Source organism: Suncus etruscus, chromosome 5, assembly GCF_024139225.1.
Source record: "Suncus etruscus isolate mSunEtr1 chromosome 5, mSunEtr1.pri.cur, whole genome shotgun sequence".
NCBI lineage: Eukaryota > Metazoa > Chordata > Mammalia > Eulipotyphla > Soricidae > Suncus > Suncus etruscus.
Genome location: NC_064852.1, coordinates 117429356 through 117452601, shown reverse-complemented (window position 1 = coordinate 117452601; position 23246 = coordinate 117429356). Strand labels below are relative to the sequence as shown.

The following is a 23246-nucleotide window of genomic DNA, read 5'->3' as shown; positions in this document are numbered from 1 at the left end:
TTAGCGCAGAGTCAGAAATATGCCCTAAGCACAACCAGGAGTGGCCCCAAAACAAATAAAAACAAAACAGAATCTGGGTATGCATTTTTAGAAAATGAGAAAGATTTGGGAAGTCAGAGATCTAGCAGTGTGATACTGTTATAGTGAAAAGGGAAAAACTTTCCTGATTAATATGAACTAAGTATGTGTTTCTGGTTGTGTTCCCTAAACGTCCATAATAAAGAAAAACACATTTACACATCAAATTTTTCTTTCAATTTAATTAAACAAAATGGTTCTAATGGGATGAAATTTGGTTGCTGACTTCTACCAAAATTATGAGTCTCTAAACCATTTTGTTAACTGGAGAAATGGTATTCTGAAGGCCGCTCCACAAATTCTATGCTGTATTAACACTTAGATGATACCACAGAAAAGCAAATACTTTTCAGCATTCTCTTCGAAATTTCCTCTGCTGCATTTTATGGGCTTCATAATCTTGGGCTAGATCACTCATTTGGAATGAGCTTGTTGAACTCAGTCGAGAATGTGTGTGTCTTCCAGAATAGCTGTCTCGGCGTTTGATCATCTCCGGGGCGGTATATGGTCTTCCAGGGTGTTTCGGATGTTCCTCTAGGCTCTTTCCTACTAGTCTTGCTCTGGATTTTGCTTTTTCAGAATTCTGAAATGCGTTCTCAGGTAGTTCCTCAAATCTATCAGAACAGTCCTAAGTAATAAGAAAAGATCAGGTTGTGTGTTAAGTATCACAAAAATACGATTCCCATTGACAAATATTAAATACTTAACATAAACAGTGAAAAGCTAAACTAAGGATGAGCATTAACTGCTTTAAAGGCAATCCCCAAATTCAGATGCTCCGAAGTTACCTCTGAAATTATGCTTTCAAAATTCTAACTTTAAGGGGCTGGAGAGTTAGCACAGCGTTAGGGCATTTGCCTTGCACACAGCTGATTCAGGATGAACAATGGTTCAAATCCTGGCATCTCATATAATCCCCCGTGCCTGCCAGGAGTGAATTCTGAGCACAGAGTCAGGAGTAACCCCTGAGTGCTGCCAGGTGTGACCCCAAAACCAAAACCAAACAAACAAAATTCTAACTTTAAAGGATGTTATTTTTAAAAATGTGAAATTTATGAAGCTGGAAACCAGGGAAATCTATGAGGTCTGTTCTCAGGAGTTCAACTCCAACGTAGTGCTGGAGTTTTCCCAAAATTTATTTCTCCAAAATACATCTTCCCTAACATAAATTCTAAATTCCTTAATGTTACCCCCAAATATAAATTACAAACTTATAAATTTCACAGTCATACAAAGCTTAATAGCTAACATCTTCTTTAGCATTGAGGTTAACATTTAAAAATATTATAATAAAATATATTAAATAATAAAAACCTCATGTACTTTATGAGAATTAAAAAGACAAATTCAGGAAAATAAATGAAGGACTATATACACCCAAGTAATTTAAAAAAAAACAACCCACAGTGTATGGGACTAGAGAGATGCTGAATTAAAGAAATCCTATTGACAGTAGACACTATATATTTACTCTGCTTCTAATCTTATTATTTATAATTAATTCATATAATGCACCTCACTTTTTACTATATAGGACTTTAGTATAAAGTGGAAAACACATTCAAAGCAAATCTTCTTTAATGAGCCATTTTCTTATTGGAAAAATATGCACATCCAACAACTGAATAACAGTTGGAGGATTGTTTCCTGTACTATGAGATGTGCCTGTTTACTTCTACAAACAGGGAAGGCACTGGCCCAGAAAATAAAGTTTCTTCCTTTTCCTAATAATCTTTGTTGTTGTGGGAGCAATATTGATAGGTTCTGGAGACTTACCGGGTCTGCTTGAAATGGAATAAAGTGAGGGGGGCTCAGGTGCCCAGAATAAACCATTCTTCCAAAATTTTATTTAGAATGGTTTTAAAACCTAGTAGAGGTCTCTTCCTAGAAGTTTTGTGTTACTATTCACATAGATTTGAGGGCTAGAGGGAGTGTGGTCTTTGCATATAAGAGGCCCTATAGTTTAATCCCCAAAACTGCATAATCCCCCCAGTACTGCCAGATGTAGCCCCCTGAGCATAGTCAGATGTGGCTTGAAAACAAAAACAACAGATAGATTCAAATTTCCAGACTTTTCAGCATATGCAATAGCAGAGGGATGGCAATGAAGAAAAATAAAAGAGAGAAGTAAAATGAAAATTTTGCAATTCATTCTATAAAAGGGTATAAATTAAAAGCTTGCATATCAATGTTTTGCAAAATAATTCATATACAATTGGAGTTTCATTTGTTTACTGAAAGATGATTCATTTACTGGAGGGTGAGGTACATCTGTTTATGCTTCTATCTGCATAAAAAAAATCCCAGTATGTTTCCTTAGAGTATATACACCCCTGGACACTGGCAGTGAGTCAAGGCACTGATAGGGTCCAAAAGGAAAGAACCTTTCTTCTAATTCATGTTCTACAAGGGTTGCCTTAATCTGTTTTCTACAAAAAGTACACAGTGTAATAATCAGACCCCTTGAATTTGTGATTGCATTTTAAAATCAAGTGAAGTAATATCTGAATGTCAGAATTGTTTAAATTGGAAGGGTATGCCATTTGAATACAGATAATATATGCCTCAAAGTAAACTGCTGATAGAGGTGTGCCAAATAGAGAAGATGCAGAAGAACATAATTACATGTATTGTTCTTCTTGCGGTCCACTGGAGCATGGATTTTGGAATGGATTTTCGTAGACCTCTTGTGGCAGGCATCATGTTTGGCAGTCCCCTACCTATCTTGGTGAGGGACTTTTTTTGTTTGCCATGATGGTCTCTTTCTTTCCGTATTTTGGGTTTTAGATGTTCGCTCTTGAATAATTCTGGGAAGAGGAATGATTTTGAGCCTTTCTCAGCTTTCATGGTTTTATACTTAAAGGGATGTGATTCCAAGAATGTGGCGTATTTTTCATTAGAACTCTCAAGTAGCTTTGGATAAAGAGTCTGTATTTCTTTTTTGTATTGTCCAAATATTACTAAAGGCCGTTTTTTGTTGTTATTATTATGTCCTTTCCATCTCTGATATTGATCAGACAATTTAAATTTATCTCCAGACTCTGGATCAAAATAAGATATATTACTCTGCCTTAAGTTAAAATTAAAAGGGCATTTGTTGCCATACTCTTTATCTTCACTTGTCATTTTATAAGTAGCAAGTTTGGGGCAGGTGACAAGGACGGCTTCGGTGTTTCTCTGGATCAGCAGTCTACAGAAGCTATTATGCTCCTTCTTGTCAAGAGGCTTGGTTCTCAGCATCCTTTCACAACACACATTTGATTGAACTGGCTTTGCCTTTCCACTCCCATTATATGGATCTTGAATCTCTGTTTTCAAACCAACAGTGTCTGCTCTAGACAACTGGGGGGCACCTTGTTCTTTCGTTTGTTTTTTTAACTCTGAATCTGTCAGTTTTTCAGATGAATTAATATCTAATGCAATCACCAGAGAGTTTTTGTTAGAAGATTGTGACTCTAAACCCTGCATCTCAGCTTCTTCCATAGGATGTGTTTTCTGTTCTCCAATTATGGGTGGATTTTCTTTAACATTGTTTGAGCAGGTCGTTTCCTTTTCTTCCTTCCTAATCAATTCTCTATTGTCAGGAATTTTTGTGTTTTGGACAATTTCTGGAATGTTTTCTTGATTTTCTAAGTGCCCTTTCATACTCTCATTTTTGTTTTTACAACATAAATCTGATTTTATGCTTTTTAATTGTGTAGCATTGGAATGAATCAACTTAATATGAGGGGTGGCTCCCTTTATTTGTGTTTCTGTGATTAGTCCTAAGTTTGAAAGCCTTTCTATCCAAAGGCAGTAGATGCGTTTGCTTAAATTTGTCTGTATATTTAACAGTTCATTGTCCGATAAAGCTTTAAGATAGTTTTGTAAAGATTTACTTAGAGGATATTTCATCTTTATTTCAGGCTTTCTATAAAAACCTCCCCTTGTAATACCTTGTCTTAAGTCATGAGAGGATATGGAGGGTTTTTTGTCTCTTAGAGAAGAGAGGTTTGAGTGTAGATTCTCAGATTCTATCTGTTTAAATAAACTGCTTTCTGAGAAATTTCTTAGAAAACAGTTTTGGAGAATTTCATTTAAAAAAGATCTTAGCTTTATCTCTAACTGTTTACCTATACAGTGATGATTAAAATTATTTATAAAAGATAGAATTTCTTTTATAGTTCCTGAATATTTTTCCAGAAAAATATTTTGCCCTATTGGTTCTTTCTTTTCATTCATCAAATACAAATTTTGGTAGATTTTTGGTAAGTCCTCTTTGGTGATATGCCCTGCATCTAAAAGTTCCTCTACAAGATAATGCTGAATATGTTTACTTAACTCAGATTTTAAATTTTTTATTTCTGACTCTGAAAGCTCTTCTAGAAATACACAGAGCTTTTGACTCAAAATGGGTTTTTGGTCTAACTTGTCTACTTTATCTAAATTTTCTTCCATTTCTCTAAAATCTTCTGTATTATTTAGAGAAGAATGGTTAATTAGTCTTTTCAGGTCTTTTTCTGGTTGTTGTCTTCTTCTTCTGGACTGACTATATTTGAAATAAACATTAAAAATGCTTTTTAAAAAAGCCATTATTATATCTGACTCACTATGCTTACTGGTTATTGAGTTATTTAAATTCTTTAAATATCTTATATAATTTTCTTTACTATAAAAATTCTCACTATTACTTGACAGGTTGGTTTTATTGTCTGGTGTTGACTGGTATTCTGAGTACTGTGGGGACATATTTTGACTTTTGCCTACAAACTGAACCCTGCGAGTAGAAGTGGTCTCTTTGGGAATAATAGGTATACTCTGTCCTGGAAAAGATTCTGAATCATCCTTTGTGGAAAATTTTACATGTTCCTCAGCAAAATCTGTCCCTGAATCCAGCAAAAACTTACTGTGGTATTCATTATCTAATTCTACCACCTTAATCATCCCGCATTCTAAAAGAATATCAATAGGAAATGCTTGTATTATCTGGCTTATAATAGATTTGGCCTGTGGCAATTCCATTTTGTCTTTGCTTTCTTCATAATGAAGTAAAATCTTTGAAGATAAACACTCCGCATCTGTAGGCAATCGTTTCTGAGTCTCATTTGCTGCTTCTCCCATCTCTGAGAAGAATGGGGTAATGACTATATTCTTTATATCAAAATCACTTGCAAGGCCAATTAAGTCTGACTTGGAGTCACACATTTCACTCTCTAAATGTTTGGTTTTAAAACGTCTCTTTTTATGCACAGGAAAATCTACCTCCCCAGCTCGAGAGTTTTGTTCAGGGACTTGTTCTTTTGCTACCCATAAAATATTTTCTGGTCTGCCCGTTGAAATCAAGCTATCTAAATCTTGACATTCTTCAAATATTTGGTCTTTCAAACCACTTGGTGACTTATCATCCTGCACAGTTAGAATAATGGAACTTGACTTTTTCGATGCAGTGCCCATAGAAATATCTGGCTCAGAAAATAATTTCTCTGAAAGGTCTTGCAGATCTTTACTTAAAATTGACTTGAGAACCATTGACTGTTTTAAATTTTCTATGTGGGACATAAGACATGATGATTTTGATTGTGGTGGGCAGCCCGCAATTTCATCTTCCATCACTGGTGATTCTCCTTGTAGCGATACATTTGATAGTCTTCCCTCCAATGTGTCCTTATCGTCTAATGTTTTTATTGTGGCATTAACAGGTTTGTGAGCTAACTCTTTGTCCATGGGTGAAGTCTGTGCTGTAGGGACAGCAGAATCCTGGACTGATTCAGGGTCAAGAGCCTCTATTGGGATTACATCAGTTGCCTGAGCCCAGGCTTTCTTAAGTTGTTCAGGTTCTGACTTTGTTGAGTAAGAAGGATCTTGGTCTTCATGTTCTACAACATCTGAATAGGAGGAACTGGTTCTACATTTGTTTCTCCTCTTTGATATCTTGCTGTTTATATTTCTTAGCAGAGATGCAAAGCCATCCTGGGTATTGAATTCCTGGATCTGTAAGATTAAAAAGAAGTGGGGGTAATATATAAAATTTATTTTGACTTTATAATAGATTTTCTGCCAAATTTTCTTTGGGAAAATTCTTATTTATTCAGCCTACCACCTACAAAACCCAACAACTTGATTATTGTAAAATATGAAAAATTTTAATAAAATAAAATTTTAATGCAAACATGTCCTATTCAAATCACTGACTCTATTTTATGTTCAAGAATTATTTGCTACCTAGAGTATTTGGAAATATTTATAAGATACATTTAGGGGCATGGAGATAGCACAGTGGTGAGGATGCATGCCTAGTATTCATCATGTAGTAAAACTTTTGCTTTATTTTTTCTTTTCAATATTTGGTCCACATCCAGTAGTGCTCAGGGATTACTCTCAGCTCTCTGTTCAGGAATCATGCCCGGAAAGTTTAGGGCACCATGTGGGGTGGGGGTACTAGGATCAAACCTGGGTCAGCTACATGCAAGATAAACACCCTACTAGCTATACTATCACTCAGGATCCAACTTCTTTATTTTTAGAAGAAAGCAAAATGTGAAACAATCAGTCTGTAATTAATGTATTTCAAAGATTTGTTTTAACAGGTAATAATGAATTATAACTAGTTTCTAAATACTAGCTCATAATCAGATGACAACATAAGAATTCTCTAGGATTCTTTTTTGTTTTGTTTTGTTTGTTTTTTTGGGCTGCACCTGATGGTGCTCAGGGTTACTCCTGACTCTGTGCTTAGAAATCACTCCTGGCAGGCATGAGGGACCAGATGGGATGCTGGGATTTAAACTAACGTCGGTCCTAAGTCGGTGGCTTGCAAGGCAAACGCCCTACCACTGTGCTATCTCGCCAGTCCCTCTCCAGAATTCTTTGTGAAATTCAGATACTCAGAACTTCATTTCCAGAGTGAGATCTATTAAGTCAGGGACAGAAACTAGATATATTTGTTTATTTATTTATTAAGCTGGTCACTAAAGGTGTGTCTAATAGGTAATCTGGTTTTAGAGCCATAAAATAACATGAAAAATTTAAAAAAAATCTGTTTTTTTCTTTTTTGCCACACCCAACAGTGCTCGGAGGTTAGTCCTGGCTCTGCACTCAGAATTTGCTCCTGGCAGGCTCAGGGGACCATATGAAATACTGGGGATTGAACCCAGGTCTGTCCCGGTCGGCCACGGTCAAGGCAAATGCCCACTGCTGTGCTATCTCGCTGGCCCGATTATTTTTAATATAATAAATATTGAGAAATGATATCAAAACTCACCAAATATGTGGAATTAATTTTATTTAAATATAGTGAATCTTCTGAAGATGATGAAAATTCCGCCTTACAAAAGAGAAAATTGATCATTTAGACTGCATAGAATGCAAGGATATTTCCCAAGATTTTAGCTTACTTGATGCTGTAATAACTGACTGACTGAAGTAATATAATAAAAATATACAGAAATTTAAAGCATAAATAAAGTAGAAAAATAAAATTATAGCAAATGTTAGTTTTAGAAGTTTATGAAATGCTTCAGTCAATAAATGACATCTAACACTATATGGAGGTGGCATTATAAGTATTTCTCAGCCCCTAATTATTAAATGGCGATCGAAAACTTCCAAAAAAGTACCTGGTACAAAATGAATGTTTCAATGAATAATTATGAAATCAGCACCTACCTCCTTCCTCCCTCCCTCCCAGGCACCACAGGCAATCAACATTGCATTCTTGTGTTCTTGCACTAAATTAACTGTCCTATTGGTTGATAATTATTTCTGGAGTCCCTGGACATCTTGAATACTGTTTGGGAGTGCTGCCACACAACTCCCCCAAATAATCACAAAACCACTTTATAAATATAAATTACTTTATTTAAAGGCCATTTTTTTTAGATTAAGCTATTTTTTGGTACAGTGATACGTTGTTCCCTTTTATTGCTGAATGTTATTCCCTAATATGAATGTATCACAATACTCAACCACTTACCAATTTAAAAGCCAATAGCCCCTACCCACACCTAACATCATTCTGCTTATAAATGACCCTGCCCTTAAAACTAATCTGGAAAAAATGTGAAGCCACTAGATTGCCCCAGGTAGACAAATCTCTAGGCTAATAACTGGCCTGTTGAATAAATAAATATAAAATATAGAGTCCTGGGACTGGAGAGAGAGAGCATGGAGGTGGGGTGTTTGCCTTGCATGCAGAATCCTGGCATCCCGCATGGTCCTCCGAGCCTGCCAGGAGTGATTTCAGAGCGTAGAGCAGGAGTAACTCCTGAGCACCGCCGTATGTGACACCCCCTCCCCCAAATATATATAGAGTCCTAGTGTTGGGTTGAGACCTTTGTTGGCACAGCGACTCCCCAGGGTGTGCAGGCTGGCCATGTGGCTTTAACTCTGCAGAACCCCGGGTCATTCAGGACCTGCCACCTCTTGCAGCAGTTGGGCTTGAGCATGGTGCCTGTCCTCAGGGAACGCAGCACTCCACCACCACTGCCTCATGTCTGGGAGCTTAGATCAAGCTGAGGTCATCTGGGCCTGAATTTGGGTTGGGAGCTACCATTTGTCTGCCTGCTGCCAGCCCGCCATCAGTGAAGTCTTTTTTTCTGGCTTTTTTCCAATCAGTGACCTCTATAAGTTTCTGCAGATAGGGAGGCCATGGCACTCGGAAAAGACACCTTTGATAGCAGAAAGGTCGGGTGCCTAGGCCTTTGGGGAGGTGCTCCAAGCTTTCAGCTCTCTTTGCTTCACTGCCTGCTCTCCCCCACTTGAAGGAGGTCTCCACCATGTTCAGATCAGGCCCACGTGGTCCAACACTTTTGGCTCTTCCATTCTCGCTGTAGCTCAAGAAAGCCAAGGTTACTCACCAAAGAGTTAAAGCACTCACCATCGCTGAGGTCTTCTCGGCTTCTCAAGTCCTTTTCCTGTATGGGCCACCATTTATTGTATAAATATAAAATATAGAGTCCTAAGGTTGGGGTGAGGTATTTCCTGGCACAGCACCTGTAGCCGCTTGGCCCGTGAGTCTGAAGGTTGTAGGATAACGGTGAAGAGATTCACAAGTAGCTGACGTTTCAGGAAATAACCAGCTTTATTACATGATACCTAACCGCCATGAGCATTTTTTCACATGGCTTCCAAGCAAGCTTTTCATGCAGCCTCTTTCCTGCTGCCCTCCATGATGATCCTTTGCTGCTTTTCTTCTTCCTATCCCCCAGATAACACCTTTATTCCTAACTGCAGACCCCTTCCAGCTGTGGGTGGGTATGACCATCCAGGTGATATTAGCATATGGAATTGGGGGAGGGGTAACACTGGCCTTCTCCGAATGGGGGTGGGCTGACTCCTTTCCCTGCCACAAGGCCCAAAAGCCCCTACCCACACCAAACAACAAGGGTCCAGTTCCCCCTCTGAACTTCAAGTTGACAAATTGTTCTAGTTCCATAGCTCCTGGAGTGTGTGACTGCACTTGTGGACGTGCAACACTACCAACTTTTATAGTATTAACAGCTGAGTAAATTTGGTGGGAAATTCGCATAGTTGCACAGCCAGCACAATGAGTAAAAATAATAATACAGAAGGCTCAATTAGCACCAATCAGCTCAGTGAATCCTTCAGGATTAGTACCACCACTGTGAGATATGAAAGAAAAAAAAGAAAACTATTTAAAACTAAAACTATTGATCAATCTGGGAGAATCAACATCTTTACCATTTTAAGTTTTCCATTTCATTTGGTTTTTGATTTTTCCATCAACATTTGGTAATTTATTATACAGATGAAGTGTATATTTTGTTATATTAATAAGTAAATAATTTCTCTGTAGTTATAAATGTTTACATTTATTTATTTATTTATTTATTTAGGTTTTTGGGCCACACCCGGCGTTGCTCAGGGGTTACTCCTGGCTGTCTGCTCAGAAATAGCTCCTGGCAGGCACGGGGGACCATATGGGACACCGGGATTCGAACCAACCACCTTTGATCCTGGATCGGCTGCTTGCAAGGCAAACACCGCTGTGCTATCTCTCCGGGCCCAAATGTTTACATTTTTGTTTCCAGGTATGCGTAAGTCTGTTGATACTTTAAAGTGCTATTTATTTTTGCATTTCAAATTTGTATCCTTCAACCTAGGTGAGATTACTCTCAATGCCATCTTGATTTAGATTTCCCTGATAATAGTTAATGATGAACATGTTTTCATAAGCCATCTGTCTATGCACCAGAGAAAAGTCTGTTCATCTCCTTTTTTTTGTTTTGTTTTTGTTTTTGGGTCATAACTGGCAACACTCAGGGGTTACTCCTGGCTCTACGCTTAGAAATCGCTCCTGGCAGGCTTGGGGGATCATATGGGATGCCAGGATTCGAACCACCGTTCTTCTACATGCAAGGCAAATGCCCTACTTCCATGTTATCTCTCCGGCCCCATTGGTTCTTGGTATGAGAGATTTTAAACTGCAACTTGGCCAATAAGACCTAATATTGAAACACTGGATCCTTTAAAATATTTTTTAAATTAAGGTAGGCAGTCACTTTCTGAAAAATGAGTGGGAGGCAGGTGACAGCTTGGTGTGCTTGTATGATGTTTCCCACTAGGTACTCTTGATGCTTCCCCAGCAAAAGTCAGTCAGTTAATATTTATACTTCTTGTTGCAAGGAAAGTGGGCTAACTAATGAGAGTAATGAGCTATGCCCCCTTGGCCTTGCTGGTATCCTCCCAATAAAAGCCAGGCAGCAGCTCCTGATACTATATTGAGTTAGTTGATTTTTTAATCGATAGTATTTGGGAGAAGTAGAAGTAAAGAATTCAGTACTGTATCCTGCTAAAATTCACATTAATCTTTTATGTCTTTATACTGATGCACACACTTTAGTAAGTTTTGATAAACTATATAAATGGATTGGCTTATCATAAATTTATATATTATTTCATAATAATATAATGAATATATGAATATAATAAAGGCCTTAAAGATGCTCTCCATGCAGCCAGAGAGATAGCATAGTGAGTTGGGTGCTTCCTTGCATGCAGTTGACTTAGATTTAATCCCCAGCATACCATACAGACCCTTAAGCCAGAATGATTCCTGAATTCAAAGCCAGGAGTGACCCCTGAATACTGCTAGGCACGGCCCTCCAAAAAAAAAATAAAGCAAAACAAAAGATACCATTAAATAAATGCTAATTATAAAATAATTAAAACATTAATTTTAAAGGCATATTAATAATTACCTGTTTTCCTTTTTTATTTGTATTTTTTCTCCCACAGGTCTTAGAACTGTCTGGAAAAAGAATGAAACATGATCATACAATGAAAGTGGCACTATGGTACTTGACAAGCATCCTCAACCTCATTGTGTTCAGAATGTCTTTAATGATTATGCAGTCTAGTGGTTAAGAGCAGAGGCTCTGGGGCCGGGCGGTGGCGCTAAAGGTAAGGTGCCTGCCTTACCTGCGCTAGCCTAGGACGGACCGCGGTTCGATCCCCCGGCATCCCATATGGTCCCCCAAGCCAGGAGCGACTTCTGAGCGCATAGCCAGGAGTAACCCCTGAGCGTCACAGGGTGTGGCCCAAAAACCAAAAAAAAAAAAAAAAAAAAAAAAAAAAAAAAAAGAGCAGAGGCTCTGGGGACAGACTTTTGAACTCCAATAGTTTCTGCAGCTAAGGGACCATCTAATTTCAGAGAAACTATCTTCCCTTTCTGTCTCAATTTCCTCAAGTGTCCAAGGGTGAAGAGCCTCCCTCATAACGCCACTGTGAAAGCAGCTAACACTATGACTGGGACCTAGTGAGAAAATAATGTCCATTTTATTATTATTATTATTATTATTACTACTACTACTTTTTTTTTTGGTTTTTGGGCCACACCCAGTAACGCTCAGGGGTTACTCCTGGCTATGTGCTAAGAAGTTGTTCCTGGCTTGGGGGACCATATGGGACACCGGGGGATCGAACCGCGGTCCGTCCAAGGCTAGTGCAGGAAAGGTAGGCACCTTACCTCTAGCGCCACTGCCCGGCCCCTATTACTACTACTTTTGCTCAGATCCTGGACACACTGTACCTGAGGATGTAATGTGCAACCTCATTAATTACTATTATTATAGTAATTTTTATCCAATTTTCAATAGCATACATAAATACATATAATTAAAACTAAATCTCATAATTTTCTATACTTTTACAGATATGCATGGTTACTTTAGAATGATTTCTAGAAATACCCAGTATAGTGGTGTTCCAGGAGCCAGGCATGCTGTGGACTGAACTTGGAGGCTCATGCATGCCAACCATGTCCTTGGAGCTAACTTTCTAATCCTTCTGGTACATTCCATGTACATAAAAGACTATCTTTTGGTTAGCTTACAGTAAATATCTGTATTGAGTATTTCTATTTCTCTGAATCATAATCCAGTTCAAAAAATAAAAAAAAGAAGCAAAATTTTCATTGTGATGCTGCTCTGGGTGGCTCTGATTGTTTCTATAACCTTCAATAATTAAACACATTACTCAACTTGTCTATATTGTTGTTTAAAAAGGTTGGTTTTAATAATTTTTTTGAAACCTCAATTTAGCTCTTTAGTAGTTGCTTGTACAATCATAAAACACTATGGAGACAATTGAGCTCAATTCTAGGAGTCTTCTGAAAATAAGTCTTGTCTCTCAATTCAAATAATTGGCATAGATTCTTACATAGTAAGTCTAGTGTGGAAAGACCATGATATGAAACAAATAAATCACAATGCCAAGTTCAAAGCTATGTGCATAAATAGTAGAAGGCAGTCTAACTGGCATAGGCATAATGTATTTCTAACTGATAAAAAAAATTATCTAAGGAAGTCAACAAAAGTAGATGTGAATTGTATTTCATTTTATACAATGTATTTACAGAATGGAATTGATTCCATAAGACCAAATTAATTAAAATAATGCAAAGTATAAGGACAGTGTTTAAATGTACATTTATATTTATTAGTTAATAGATTTTTAGAAAACTATTTTGTTCTTGGGGCTGGAGAGATAAGATAGCAGGTAGGGTGCTTGTCTTGCATGCATCAAACCAGGTTTGATCCCCTGGTATGTCATATGGTCTCTTAGGACCACCAGCAGTGAGCCCTGAGCTCAAAGCCAGGAGTAAGCTCTCAGGAGCAAGGGAAACCTCTTCAACAAGTGGTGTTGGGACAACTGGTCAGTCACATGCAAAAAAGCAAGCTTGGAACCTCCATCTAACACCATGCACAAAGGTCAAATCCAAATGAATTTGATATCAGACCGGAAACCATAAGGTATATAAAACAACACATAGGTAAAAAAAAACTCGATGACACTAAGACTAAAGGCATCTTCAAGGAGGAAAAAGCACTCTCCAAACAAGTGGAAGTAGAGATAAACAGATGGAACTATATTAAGCTGAGAAGCTTCTGCACCTCAAAAGAAATAGTGACAAGGATACAAAGACTACCCACAGAATGGGAGAAACTACTCACTCAATAACCATCAGATAAGGGGCTAATATCTAAGATTTACAAGGTACTGACAGAACTTAACAAGAAAAAAACATCTAACCCCATCAAAAAGTGGGGAAAATAAATGGTCAAACAATTCCTCAAAGAAGAAATATAAATGGCCAAAAGACATGAAAAAATGCTCCACACATCACTAATCATCAGGGAGATGCAAATCAAAACAACTATGAGGTACCATCTCACACCACAGAGATTGGCATACATCACAAAGAACAAGAACAATCAGTGCTGGTGGGAAGGTGGAGAGAAAGGAATTCTCATTCACTGCTAGTGGGAATGGCATCTAGTCTGGCCTTTATGGAAAACAATAAGGAGATTCCTCAAAACACTGGAAACTGAGCACCCATGTGATCCAGCTATACCACTCATAGGGATATACCCTAGCAACACAAAAGCACAACACAAAAATGCCTACAGCACATTTATATTCATTGCAGTACTATTTACAATAGACAGAATCTGGAAACAACTCAGATTCCCGACAACAGATGAGTGACTAAAGAAACTGTGGTACATTTACACAATGGAATACTATGCAGCCATCAGAAAAAATAAAGTCATGAAATTTTCCTATACATGAATGGACATGGAAACTATTATGCTGAGTGAAATAAGTCAGACAGAGAGAGATAGGCATGGAATAATCTCACTCATCTATGGGTTTTAAGAAAAATAAAAAGACATTATTGTAATAATACACAGAAACAATAGAGAGGAGGGCTGGAAGATCTGGCCCACAATATGAAGTTTACCACAAAGAATGGTGAGTCCAGTTAGAAAAATAACTACACTAACAACTGTTAGGACAATAGTAGTGAGAGAAATAGAATGCCTGTCTCAAAAATAGGCAAGGGGTGGAGGAGGAGGGAGTTGGGGAATATTGGTAGTGGGAATGTTATACTGGTGAAGGGGTGTGTTCTTTTTTTATAACTGAAACCCAACTGCAAACATGTTTGTAAACATGGTGCTTAAATAAAGATATAAATTTAGAATATAAACTTTTAGGAATTAGGAGAGATCAACAGCACAGAAAAATTGTGACCTGCCCCAAAGCAAGACAAGAGTGCCTAATAGTAAAATAAGCTTTCTCCCCACTATAGGCATTTACTTAAAAAAGAGAGGGAAAGAGAGAGAGAGAGAAAGAGAGAGACAGACATGCCACATGCCATAAACCATCTTTCTAATTGGATATTTGATTTTTATCCTACTCATGAAGGCTTTTCACTTATCAGGTGATCCTGGACCACAGCAGCTTCTGGCTTCTTTCAGTTTTTCAATTTACTCAGTCTTTAAATGTCTTAGTTTCATCATCTGTAAAACTATGTTTATTATGCCAAACCTCACAGGTTTATGAATATTAAATGCTAATTGCTTACAAATTATCAAGGCAATATAAAGCAGATGTGAAGAAGCATAGACATGTTTATTCTGTGTGTTCACTTTTCTTTTTTTTTTGTTTGTTTTGGGTCACACCCAGCAATGCTCAGGGGTTACTCCTGGTCCTATACTCAGAAATCACTCCTGGCAGGCTAGGGGGGCCATATGGGATGCCGGGATTCGAACTACTGTCCTTCATGCAAGGCAAACATGCTACTTCCATGCTATCTTTCTGGCCCCTTATTTTTTTTTTAAATAAGATAGTTGCCAAGCTTTTGAAAAAAAATGTTTAAGGTAACATAGTTAGTTAATAGCAAGTAGAGATGAGACAAAGTTTATTCATCAATACCTTCTATTTAACCTAATAAAACTTTCTTACTTTTTTGGGGTCAGAGTGATAGCACAGTGGGTAGGGACGTTTGTTTTATACAGAGTCAACCTGGGTTCAATCCCTGACATCTGATATGGTTTCCTAAGCCTGTCAGGAGTGATTTCTGAGCTCAGAGCCAGAGTAACATTGGAGCACTGCTGGATGTGGTCCCCCTCCCCCAAAAAAACTTTCTTACTTTTAAGATGTACTTATAAGTATAAAATACAGATCTTGCTTGTGTTTAATAGAAGTAATTAAAGTTGTACAGATATCATATTACATATACCCCAAAATATCTATTTTATAAAGTAATATGGCATCTCATACCCCAAGGCATTATTATTCCTGGATGTTATTCCAAACTGTTACTCTTCTCTAGAATAACTTAGGTGCATTTTCCCTGAAATTTTATATATTTATCCTGAAACTAATTACCTATGTTCCAGGGGCCAGAGCGATAGCACAGCAGTCGGGTGTTTGTCTTGCACACAGCTGATCCAGGATGGACCTGGATCCCCCGAGTCCCATATGGTCCGCCAAGCCATGAGTGATTTCTGAGCACATTGCCAGGAGGAACCCTGAGCATCACCAGGTGTGGCCCAAAAAAACCCCCAAAAATCTATGTTTCACAGCCTCCTATGTCTCAATATGTAGACTTATTGTACATGTATGTGTTATCATTGCATGTAGATGTAGAAATACATTCTTATGTGTGGTTGGTCATGTAGATATACAACACGTGCACATATATACATATAAAGATAAATGTAGTTAAAGTACTAATCTAAAAATTTAAAATGGGTCACATATCTTGGGGTAAAGAAAAATTTAAGTTAAAACCATTATTTCTACATTCGTCTTTTTTTTTTTTCCTGATACTTCCAAACAGTATAAGGAAACTCAGGATGAACTTCCAGCAGTAACCAACCAGGTGATAGTCGAGTGCCATGCAAAGGATGCAGTGCTGCTCAAGTTTTATCATGCTGAAGACCACCAGGATCATACCCAGCAGGACTCAGGACCTCCAGGCTACCCACAACAGTGCTGAGGTTCATGAAGTGCCTGGGATCTAACCAGAACCCTTGCATGCAAATAGGCAACCCTGAGCTCTGCTACCCCTACCTCTCATTTCTCAAGTTAATTATAAAATTATTAACCACTACCCAAGGATACTTACATGTTTCAATGAAGTCATCTTTGCTCATCTGCCCATGGGTGGGGGTTCTTTTTTTATTATCTAGATTTATTATATATTTTTTTATTATCTAGATTACCCCTATCTCCTCTAAACAGTCAAGACAAGAGTATTTTATGGTCACCTTCATAGACTAATATTCTTGAAAAAGATGTAAATTAAGCTTTGAAAAAAAATCACTGGCTGTGCTGTGGAAATTTTCAAGGACACTCTCAGGAGAAGCAGGTCAAGTTCCTGCCCTGCAAAAGCCTCAGCAGTCACACCACAACCCACAATCACCACCATTCCCATGTCCAACTTCACTGCTTTACCACTGATCTCTGCAGAGATGCCTAATCAATCAAAACTCCAAGGATGCCAGTGTTTGGGCAGAAATCTCCAGGACTTTGTAGGAGTGAGTGTGGGCGGTCTTCTTCAATTGTTTATACTTCTGGAAGCTGTGATAGCCATAGCCACACCCCACAGCATTGCCATGTCAGCCACAGAACTTGGAATTCCTGGATGGTACTGCCACATATGCGGCTACACAACACCTCCAAATTTTTCAATACTCACATTCCAGTAGGAACACAAAAAGTTAGATATCAAACTAACATAGAAGCCACCTAAGTTTAACAAACAAAACCAATAACATAATGATCAACTAGCAACAAACAGCTTATTAAATCTTCAATGACTTTGGGCCCGGAGAGATAGCACAGCGGTGTTTGCCTTGCAAGCAGCCGATCCAGGACCAAAGGTGGTTGGTTCGAATCCAGGTGTCCCATATGGTCCCCCGTGCCTGCCAGGAGCTATTTCTGAGCAGACAGCCAGGAGTAACCCCTGAGCAATGCCGGGTGTGGCCCAAAAACCAAAAAAAAAAAAAAAAATCTTCAATGACTTTATGACCCCATTGTGATATGATTTTTCTCAAATTTCCTTTTACTACAGGTTTTTTTCTATAATTCTATTATCACTTAATTGTAAACAAGTAATATAAAGTAAATTATCTTGTGCCTGCCAAGGGGCAGGCTTGGGGGTGGCTGGGAATCTAGGGACAATGGTGGAAGGAATTTTATACTGGTGGTGGAATTGCTGTTGGAACATGAATGATAGAAACAAATGTTATTATGAACAACCATGTAAACCATGATGCTAAAATAAATAAAAGTAAAATAAAATGGAAGAGTATGCTGTTAAATATGAAATTACTTCTGCACTAATTTATAAAAAGTTGCTGCCTAGGGGCCGGAGAGGTGGCGCAAGAGGTAAAGTGCCTGCCTTGCAAGCGCTAGAGTAGGACAGACCTCGGTTCGATTCCCCAGCATCCAATATGGTCCCCACAAGCCAGGAATGATTTCTGAGCGCATAGCCAGGAGTAACCCCTGAGCGTCAAATGGGTGAGACCCAAAAATAAAACAAAACAAACAAACAAATAAAGTTTCTGCCTCAATATACTCAAGTGTTTAGTTTATTCTCTATATACTGTGACTTCTTTAGGAAGCACCTACTGCCTTCTAGCATCAGGGCAGCTGAAATAGGTGAACTACAGTAGAGGCTCCAAGGCTCAGATCAACTGGCATCACATCTTATGATTGCCCCATATTAATACTAAGCTATTTGTTAAATGTATCTTCATAATGATATCAGTGGACAGACTACTTAAATCAGAAAACCTCTTCTGTATAGAACTACAGGCACCCAAAGCATTTGAAAACACTGATAAAATTATTAATAAATGTATCAATAAAATACTGAAAACACAACAAAAATAAATTATTTAATAATACTAAGTTATAATCTGTACATAATATTTTGTATTTTAGCCACCAATTTTCTTTGACTTTCTTCAACACTGTAACTCATTAAGTTTTTCATGAAAATAATCACAAAAACATTTTAACATTTTTGTTGTTGTTGTTGTTGTTTTGGGTCACACCTGGCAGTACTCAGGGGTTACTCCTGGCTCTATGCTCAGAAATCGCTCCTGGCAGGCTCAGGAGGGGACCATATGGAATGCTGGGATTCGAATCACCATCCTTCTGCATGCAAGGCAAATGCCCTACCTCCATGCTATCTCTCTGGCCCCTTAAAATTACATTTTAATGAAAATCTTGATAACATTTATTTTAAGTTCATGTTCCTAATTTCACTATTTAAAAATAGAAACAATGTATTTTCAAATAAAAACTTACCTTTAAAAATAGGGTAAGTTAAACTGTCATAAGCTGCAGTTGAGGAAGAAATTAAATTCTGAAATAAAACATACCAAAGGAATTGAGAAAAAATTAAATGTCAGTAGTATAACTGTTAAATTTATTATTATTCAAACTATCACTATTTATAGATAATATGCTATTGAACATAAAAAAATCCTAATGACTCCACTATCAGTCTACATAAAAACCTAAATATTAAAGCTACAAAATCAATATACAGAAATTTACTTCATCTTATATTTTAAGAATGATGTAGAATAGAAAATCTAGAAATAAATTTAGTAATAGGTAAAAGATCTATTTAGTAAATATTATCAATCACTTCTGAATAAGATGCAAGAAAATGGGAACATATCTTTTTTCATGATAGAAAGAATCAAATTCTACAAATACAACTACAGTAAAATATAAGGATTAAAACAGAAAAAATAATTCAACAATAAAAAAAGGAAAAACTCAATCTAATTTTACATCTCAACAAAGAATTGAACCCAAAGTTGTTAAAGGAAATGAAAAGATCAGCATAGAAATAAAATAGATGTAAGAAAAATAAAAGAGCAGTAAAATTAAGAACATGGTTTTTAACAGATAAATAATGTTGACAAATGTTAAGCTAGGCTAGAATAAAGGAGACTCAAGCAAATAAAAAATGAAACAAACGGGCCCGGAGATAGCACAGCGGCGTTTGCCTTGCAAGCAGCCCATCCAGGACCAAAGGTGGTTGGTTCGAATCCCGGTGTCCCATATGGTCCCCCGTGCCTGCCAGGAGCTATTTCTGAGCAGACAGCCAGGAGTAACCCCTGAGCAATGCCGGGTGTGGCCCAAAAACCAAAAAAAAGAAAAAAGAAAAAAGAAACAAACCATTAACACCAATACCACACAAATATAAAAGGACTATTATAAATATTTATGTGACAACTTATAAGAAATTGGTAGATTCTTAGGAGAATACAACTTATTAAGACTGAATAATGTAGGAAGAGAAATTTTGAATTCAATTTTATGATTAAGTAAATAGAAATAATAAAAAAGGGGTGCAGAGCGGTGGCGCAGGGCATAAGAATAAGGCGTGCATAAGGCGTGCTAGCCTAGGACTGACCATGGTTCTATTCCCTAGCATCTCATATGGTACTCCAAGCCAGGGGCGATTTCGCATATAGCCAGGAGTAACCCTTGAGCATCACCAGGTGTGGCCCAAAAACCAAAAAAAAAGAACTCATATCGAAGAATTTTTTTTTTTTTGAGGAGGGGGGTTGTTGGGTCACACCCAGCAGTGCTCAGGAATTATTCCTGGTTTTGTACTCAGAAATTGCTCCTGGCAGGCTCTTGGAAGGCTCGGGGACTGTAGGGGATGTCAGGAATCGAACCCAGGTACATCCTGGGTCAGCTGCATGCAAGGCATGCTATACCACTATGCCATCTCTCTGGTCCCAATAAATTATTTTTAAACTCTTAAAAAGTGAAATAACAAAAAAAAATGGAATAACTTCACTCTTTTTTATGAGGCCAAAATTACTGACATCAAAGCCAGATGACAAAATATACCATATTTTCTGGTGTATAAGACGACTTTTGAAACAAAAAAAGTCAACCGAAAATTGGGGGTCGTCTTATACGCCGAGTATATCCCGAAAAAATGTTTCAATATGCCGCTAAAGGAAAAGTGTCTGAATATTGCCACAAAACAAAATTTCCAACTTGAGCCTGCACCAATCACTGCAAGGCTGCTTGGACCGCCTCTCTAACTCAGTCAATCCAAGCAGGCTTTTGCGCATGCAAATTAGACAATGTTCTGCACCCGAATCTACACTGTCAAAAGCCTGCTCAGATTGTCCAGAGTCAGAGAGGAAGTCTATGACAGTATAACCTTTGAACCTTTGCTTGTTGGGATTGGCTCACTGTGGTCCATACAGTTGCAGCACAGGAACGTTCTGTCTGATACAGCGAATATAGGCCTAAACCTATGTTTTAACTGCAAAATTAGGGGGTCGTCTTATACGCCTGGTCGTCTTATATACCGGCAAATATGGTAAGTCAATATGGAGGGTAGGGTGTTTGCCTTGCATATGGCTGACCCAAGTTTGATTTCTAACACCCTCTGAGCCTGTCAGGAGTAATTCCTGAGTACAGGACCTGGAGTAATACCTAAATATCATTGGATGTTTCCCCCTACCCCAAGATACAGAATCAAAATTCCTCAAAAAATGAATAAACAATACATTTAAAATATCATACACTGGGGCCGGGCGGTGGCGCTAAAGGTAAGGTGCCTGCCTTGCCTGCGCTAGCCTTGGACGGACAGCGGTTCGATCCCCCGGTGTCCCATATGGTCCCCCAAGCCAGGAGCAACTTCTGAGCACATAGCCAGGAGTAACCCCTGAGCGTTACCGGGTGTGACACAAAAACCAAAAAAAAAAAAAATATATCATACACTATGATTAAGGTAGATTTACCACTAGGATTCAAGACTGATTCAACAAGTGTCATGCATCACACTAAGATAAGGATAAAAGTTACGTGATATTATAAATAAATTTTTAAAAGAAACTGATAAAAAAATTTTACCATTTGATGACGTACTTAGGAATGTATTTAAGGATAATAAATAAATAATAAATATGATAGACCAGGGTTAACATTGCACAAAATAACAGACTTCTCTAAGAAACAGGAAAAGAAAAGCTGCTCTTATCACTTCTAAAAAAAGACAGCCAGGGAAATTACCAAGTAAAAAAGAAAAAAATCCATTAAAATTTAGTATTAAGTACAGCCACTGTTACGATGTCTGCATCAGCCAGCTCCATAGACTCACTTTATTCTCCAAAGAGATGTAAATCAAGGCACAATATATCCTGGATATACCAGCCTCACAGCTGAAAACAGACAGCCTCAGGAGGAGAGGCAGATCAAGTCCCCATCCTGCCAAAGTCTTTCCAGCTGCACCTACCACCCACAATCACCACTTGGCCAATGACCCAACTTCACTATTTAACCACAGATCTCTGCAGAGATGCCTCACGAACCAAAATTTTAGATATGCTGGTATCTGGGCTGATTTCACCAGGACTTTGTTGGGCACACACACATTCCTGCCACCTCATACTCATACATATGGCAGCCAAAACCACGCCCCACAAATGCTGCAATATCAGCGACAGAGCTTGGAATTCTTGGACCACATGGTCACATGTGTAGCAGAGTGAAAACTCCAAATTTTTCAATCCTGTCATCCCAGTAGGAACATACCAATTTAGATGTCAACATGGAATAAAGCCACTTAATGTTCAGAAACAAAGCAAATAATAGGCACTAAGCAACAAATAGCTTAATGAACTTTCTGACATGACTTAACATCATTGTGAGATACAAAATTTTTTATGTTTCTGGGGCTGGAGAGATAACACAGCAGTAGGGTGTGTTTGCCTTGCATGCAGCTGATTTGAACAGATGATGGTTCGAATCCCGGCATCCCATATGGTGCCCCATGCCTGCCTGGAGCAATTTCTGAGCACTGCAGGGTGTGACCCAAAAACAAAACAAAACAAAATAATAATGCTTTTTTTACGGTTCTGTTTTGTTTTTGTTTTTGCTGTACTTTTTTCCCCCTTTGGTGTACTTTTTAAAAAGGGGCTAGAGCAGTATCACAGTGGGTAGAGCATTTGCCTTGCATGCAGTCAACTCAGGTTTGATCCCTGGCATCCCCAGGTCCCCAGAACCTGCCAAGAGCGATTTCTGAGAGCAGAGCCAGGAGTAATTCCTGAGCACCACCAGGTGTGGCCCATAAACATATATATATATATATATATATATATATATATATATATATATATTTCATTATAACTTACCTGTAAAGAATCAACACAAAATACATTTTTCATGCCTGAAAAGGGGGCAGGCTTGGGAATGGATGGAAATTCAGAGACAATGATGGACAGAATTTTACCTTGTTGGTGGGATTGATATTGGAACATGCAGTGTCAGAAATAAATGTATTCTGAGCAACTATTAAAATTATGGTCTTTAAATAAACAAACTTATAATTAAAAAGTATTAAGAAGTAAAATTAGGAACTGGAGAAATAGTACAAGGATTACGACTTTTGCTGCACCACATATGGTCTCCTGAGCACTTCCAGGAATAATCCCTGAGCAAAAAAACCTAGGAGCAAGCCCTGAAGAGTACTAGATGTGGTTACAAAACAAAATTGAATGAATAAAATGTTCTGTTTTCAGATGATATTATCTCATTTATATAACTTCTTGAGGATTCCACCAAGAAAATGTCAAACAATTAAAAATTTAGTAAAATTAAGAATTTTAGTCCATAGTAGGATGCTTGCCACAAAGAGTGGTGAATGCAGTTAGGATACAAATATGATGATTGTTGGAACTGATCACTCTGGACAAGAACTGGAAAGGGAAAAAAAGTGAGATATGCATGGCAACCCTTCAAAACAATGGTGCAAACCACAGCATTAAAAAGGAAAGAGGAGAGAAAAGTAAAATAATTACCCCAGAAGCAGATGGAGAGTGGAGGGT

At 37.9% G+C, this 23246-nt stretch overlaps 1 protein-coding gene across 1 annotated transcript in view; it reads right to left on the bottom strand.

Annotated features, from left to right (window-relative positions):
- Positions 1-397: 397 nt before the first annotated feature.
- Positions 398-23246, bottom strand: part of C2CD6 (C2 calcium dependent domain containing 6) — a 73995-nt gene continuing 51146 nt past the window's right edge. Inside the window, exons 13-16 of the mRNA XM_049772911.1 lie at positions 11277-11333; positions 7319-7381; positions 2704-6048; positions 398-706 (exon numbers count right to left, since the gene is read on the bottom strand). Coding sequence (XP_049628868.1) covers positions 428-706; positions 2704-6048; positions 7319-7381; positions 11277-11333 — 3744 coding nt within the window. The 3' untranslated portion in view covers positions 398-427. The remainder of the gene's footprint in view (positions 707-2703; positions 6049-7318; positions 7382-11276; positions 11334-23246) is intronic.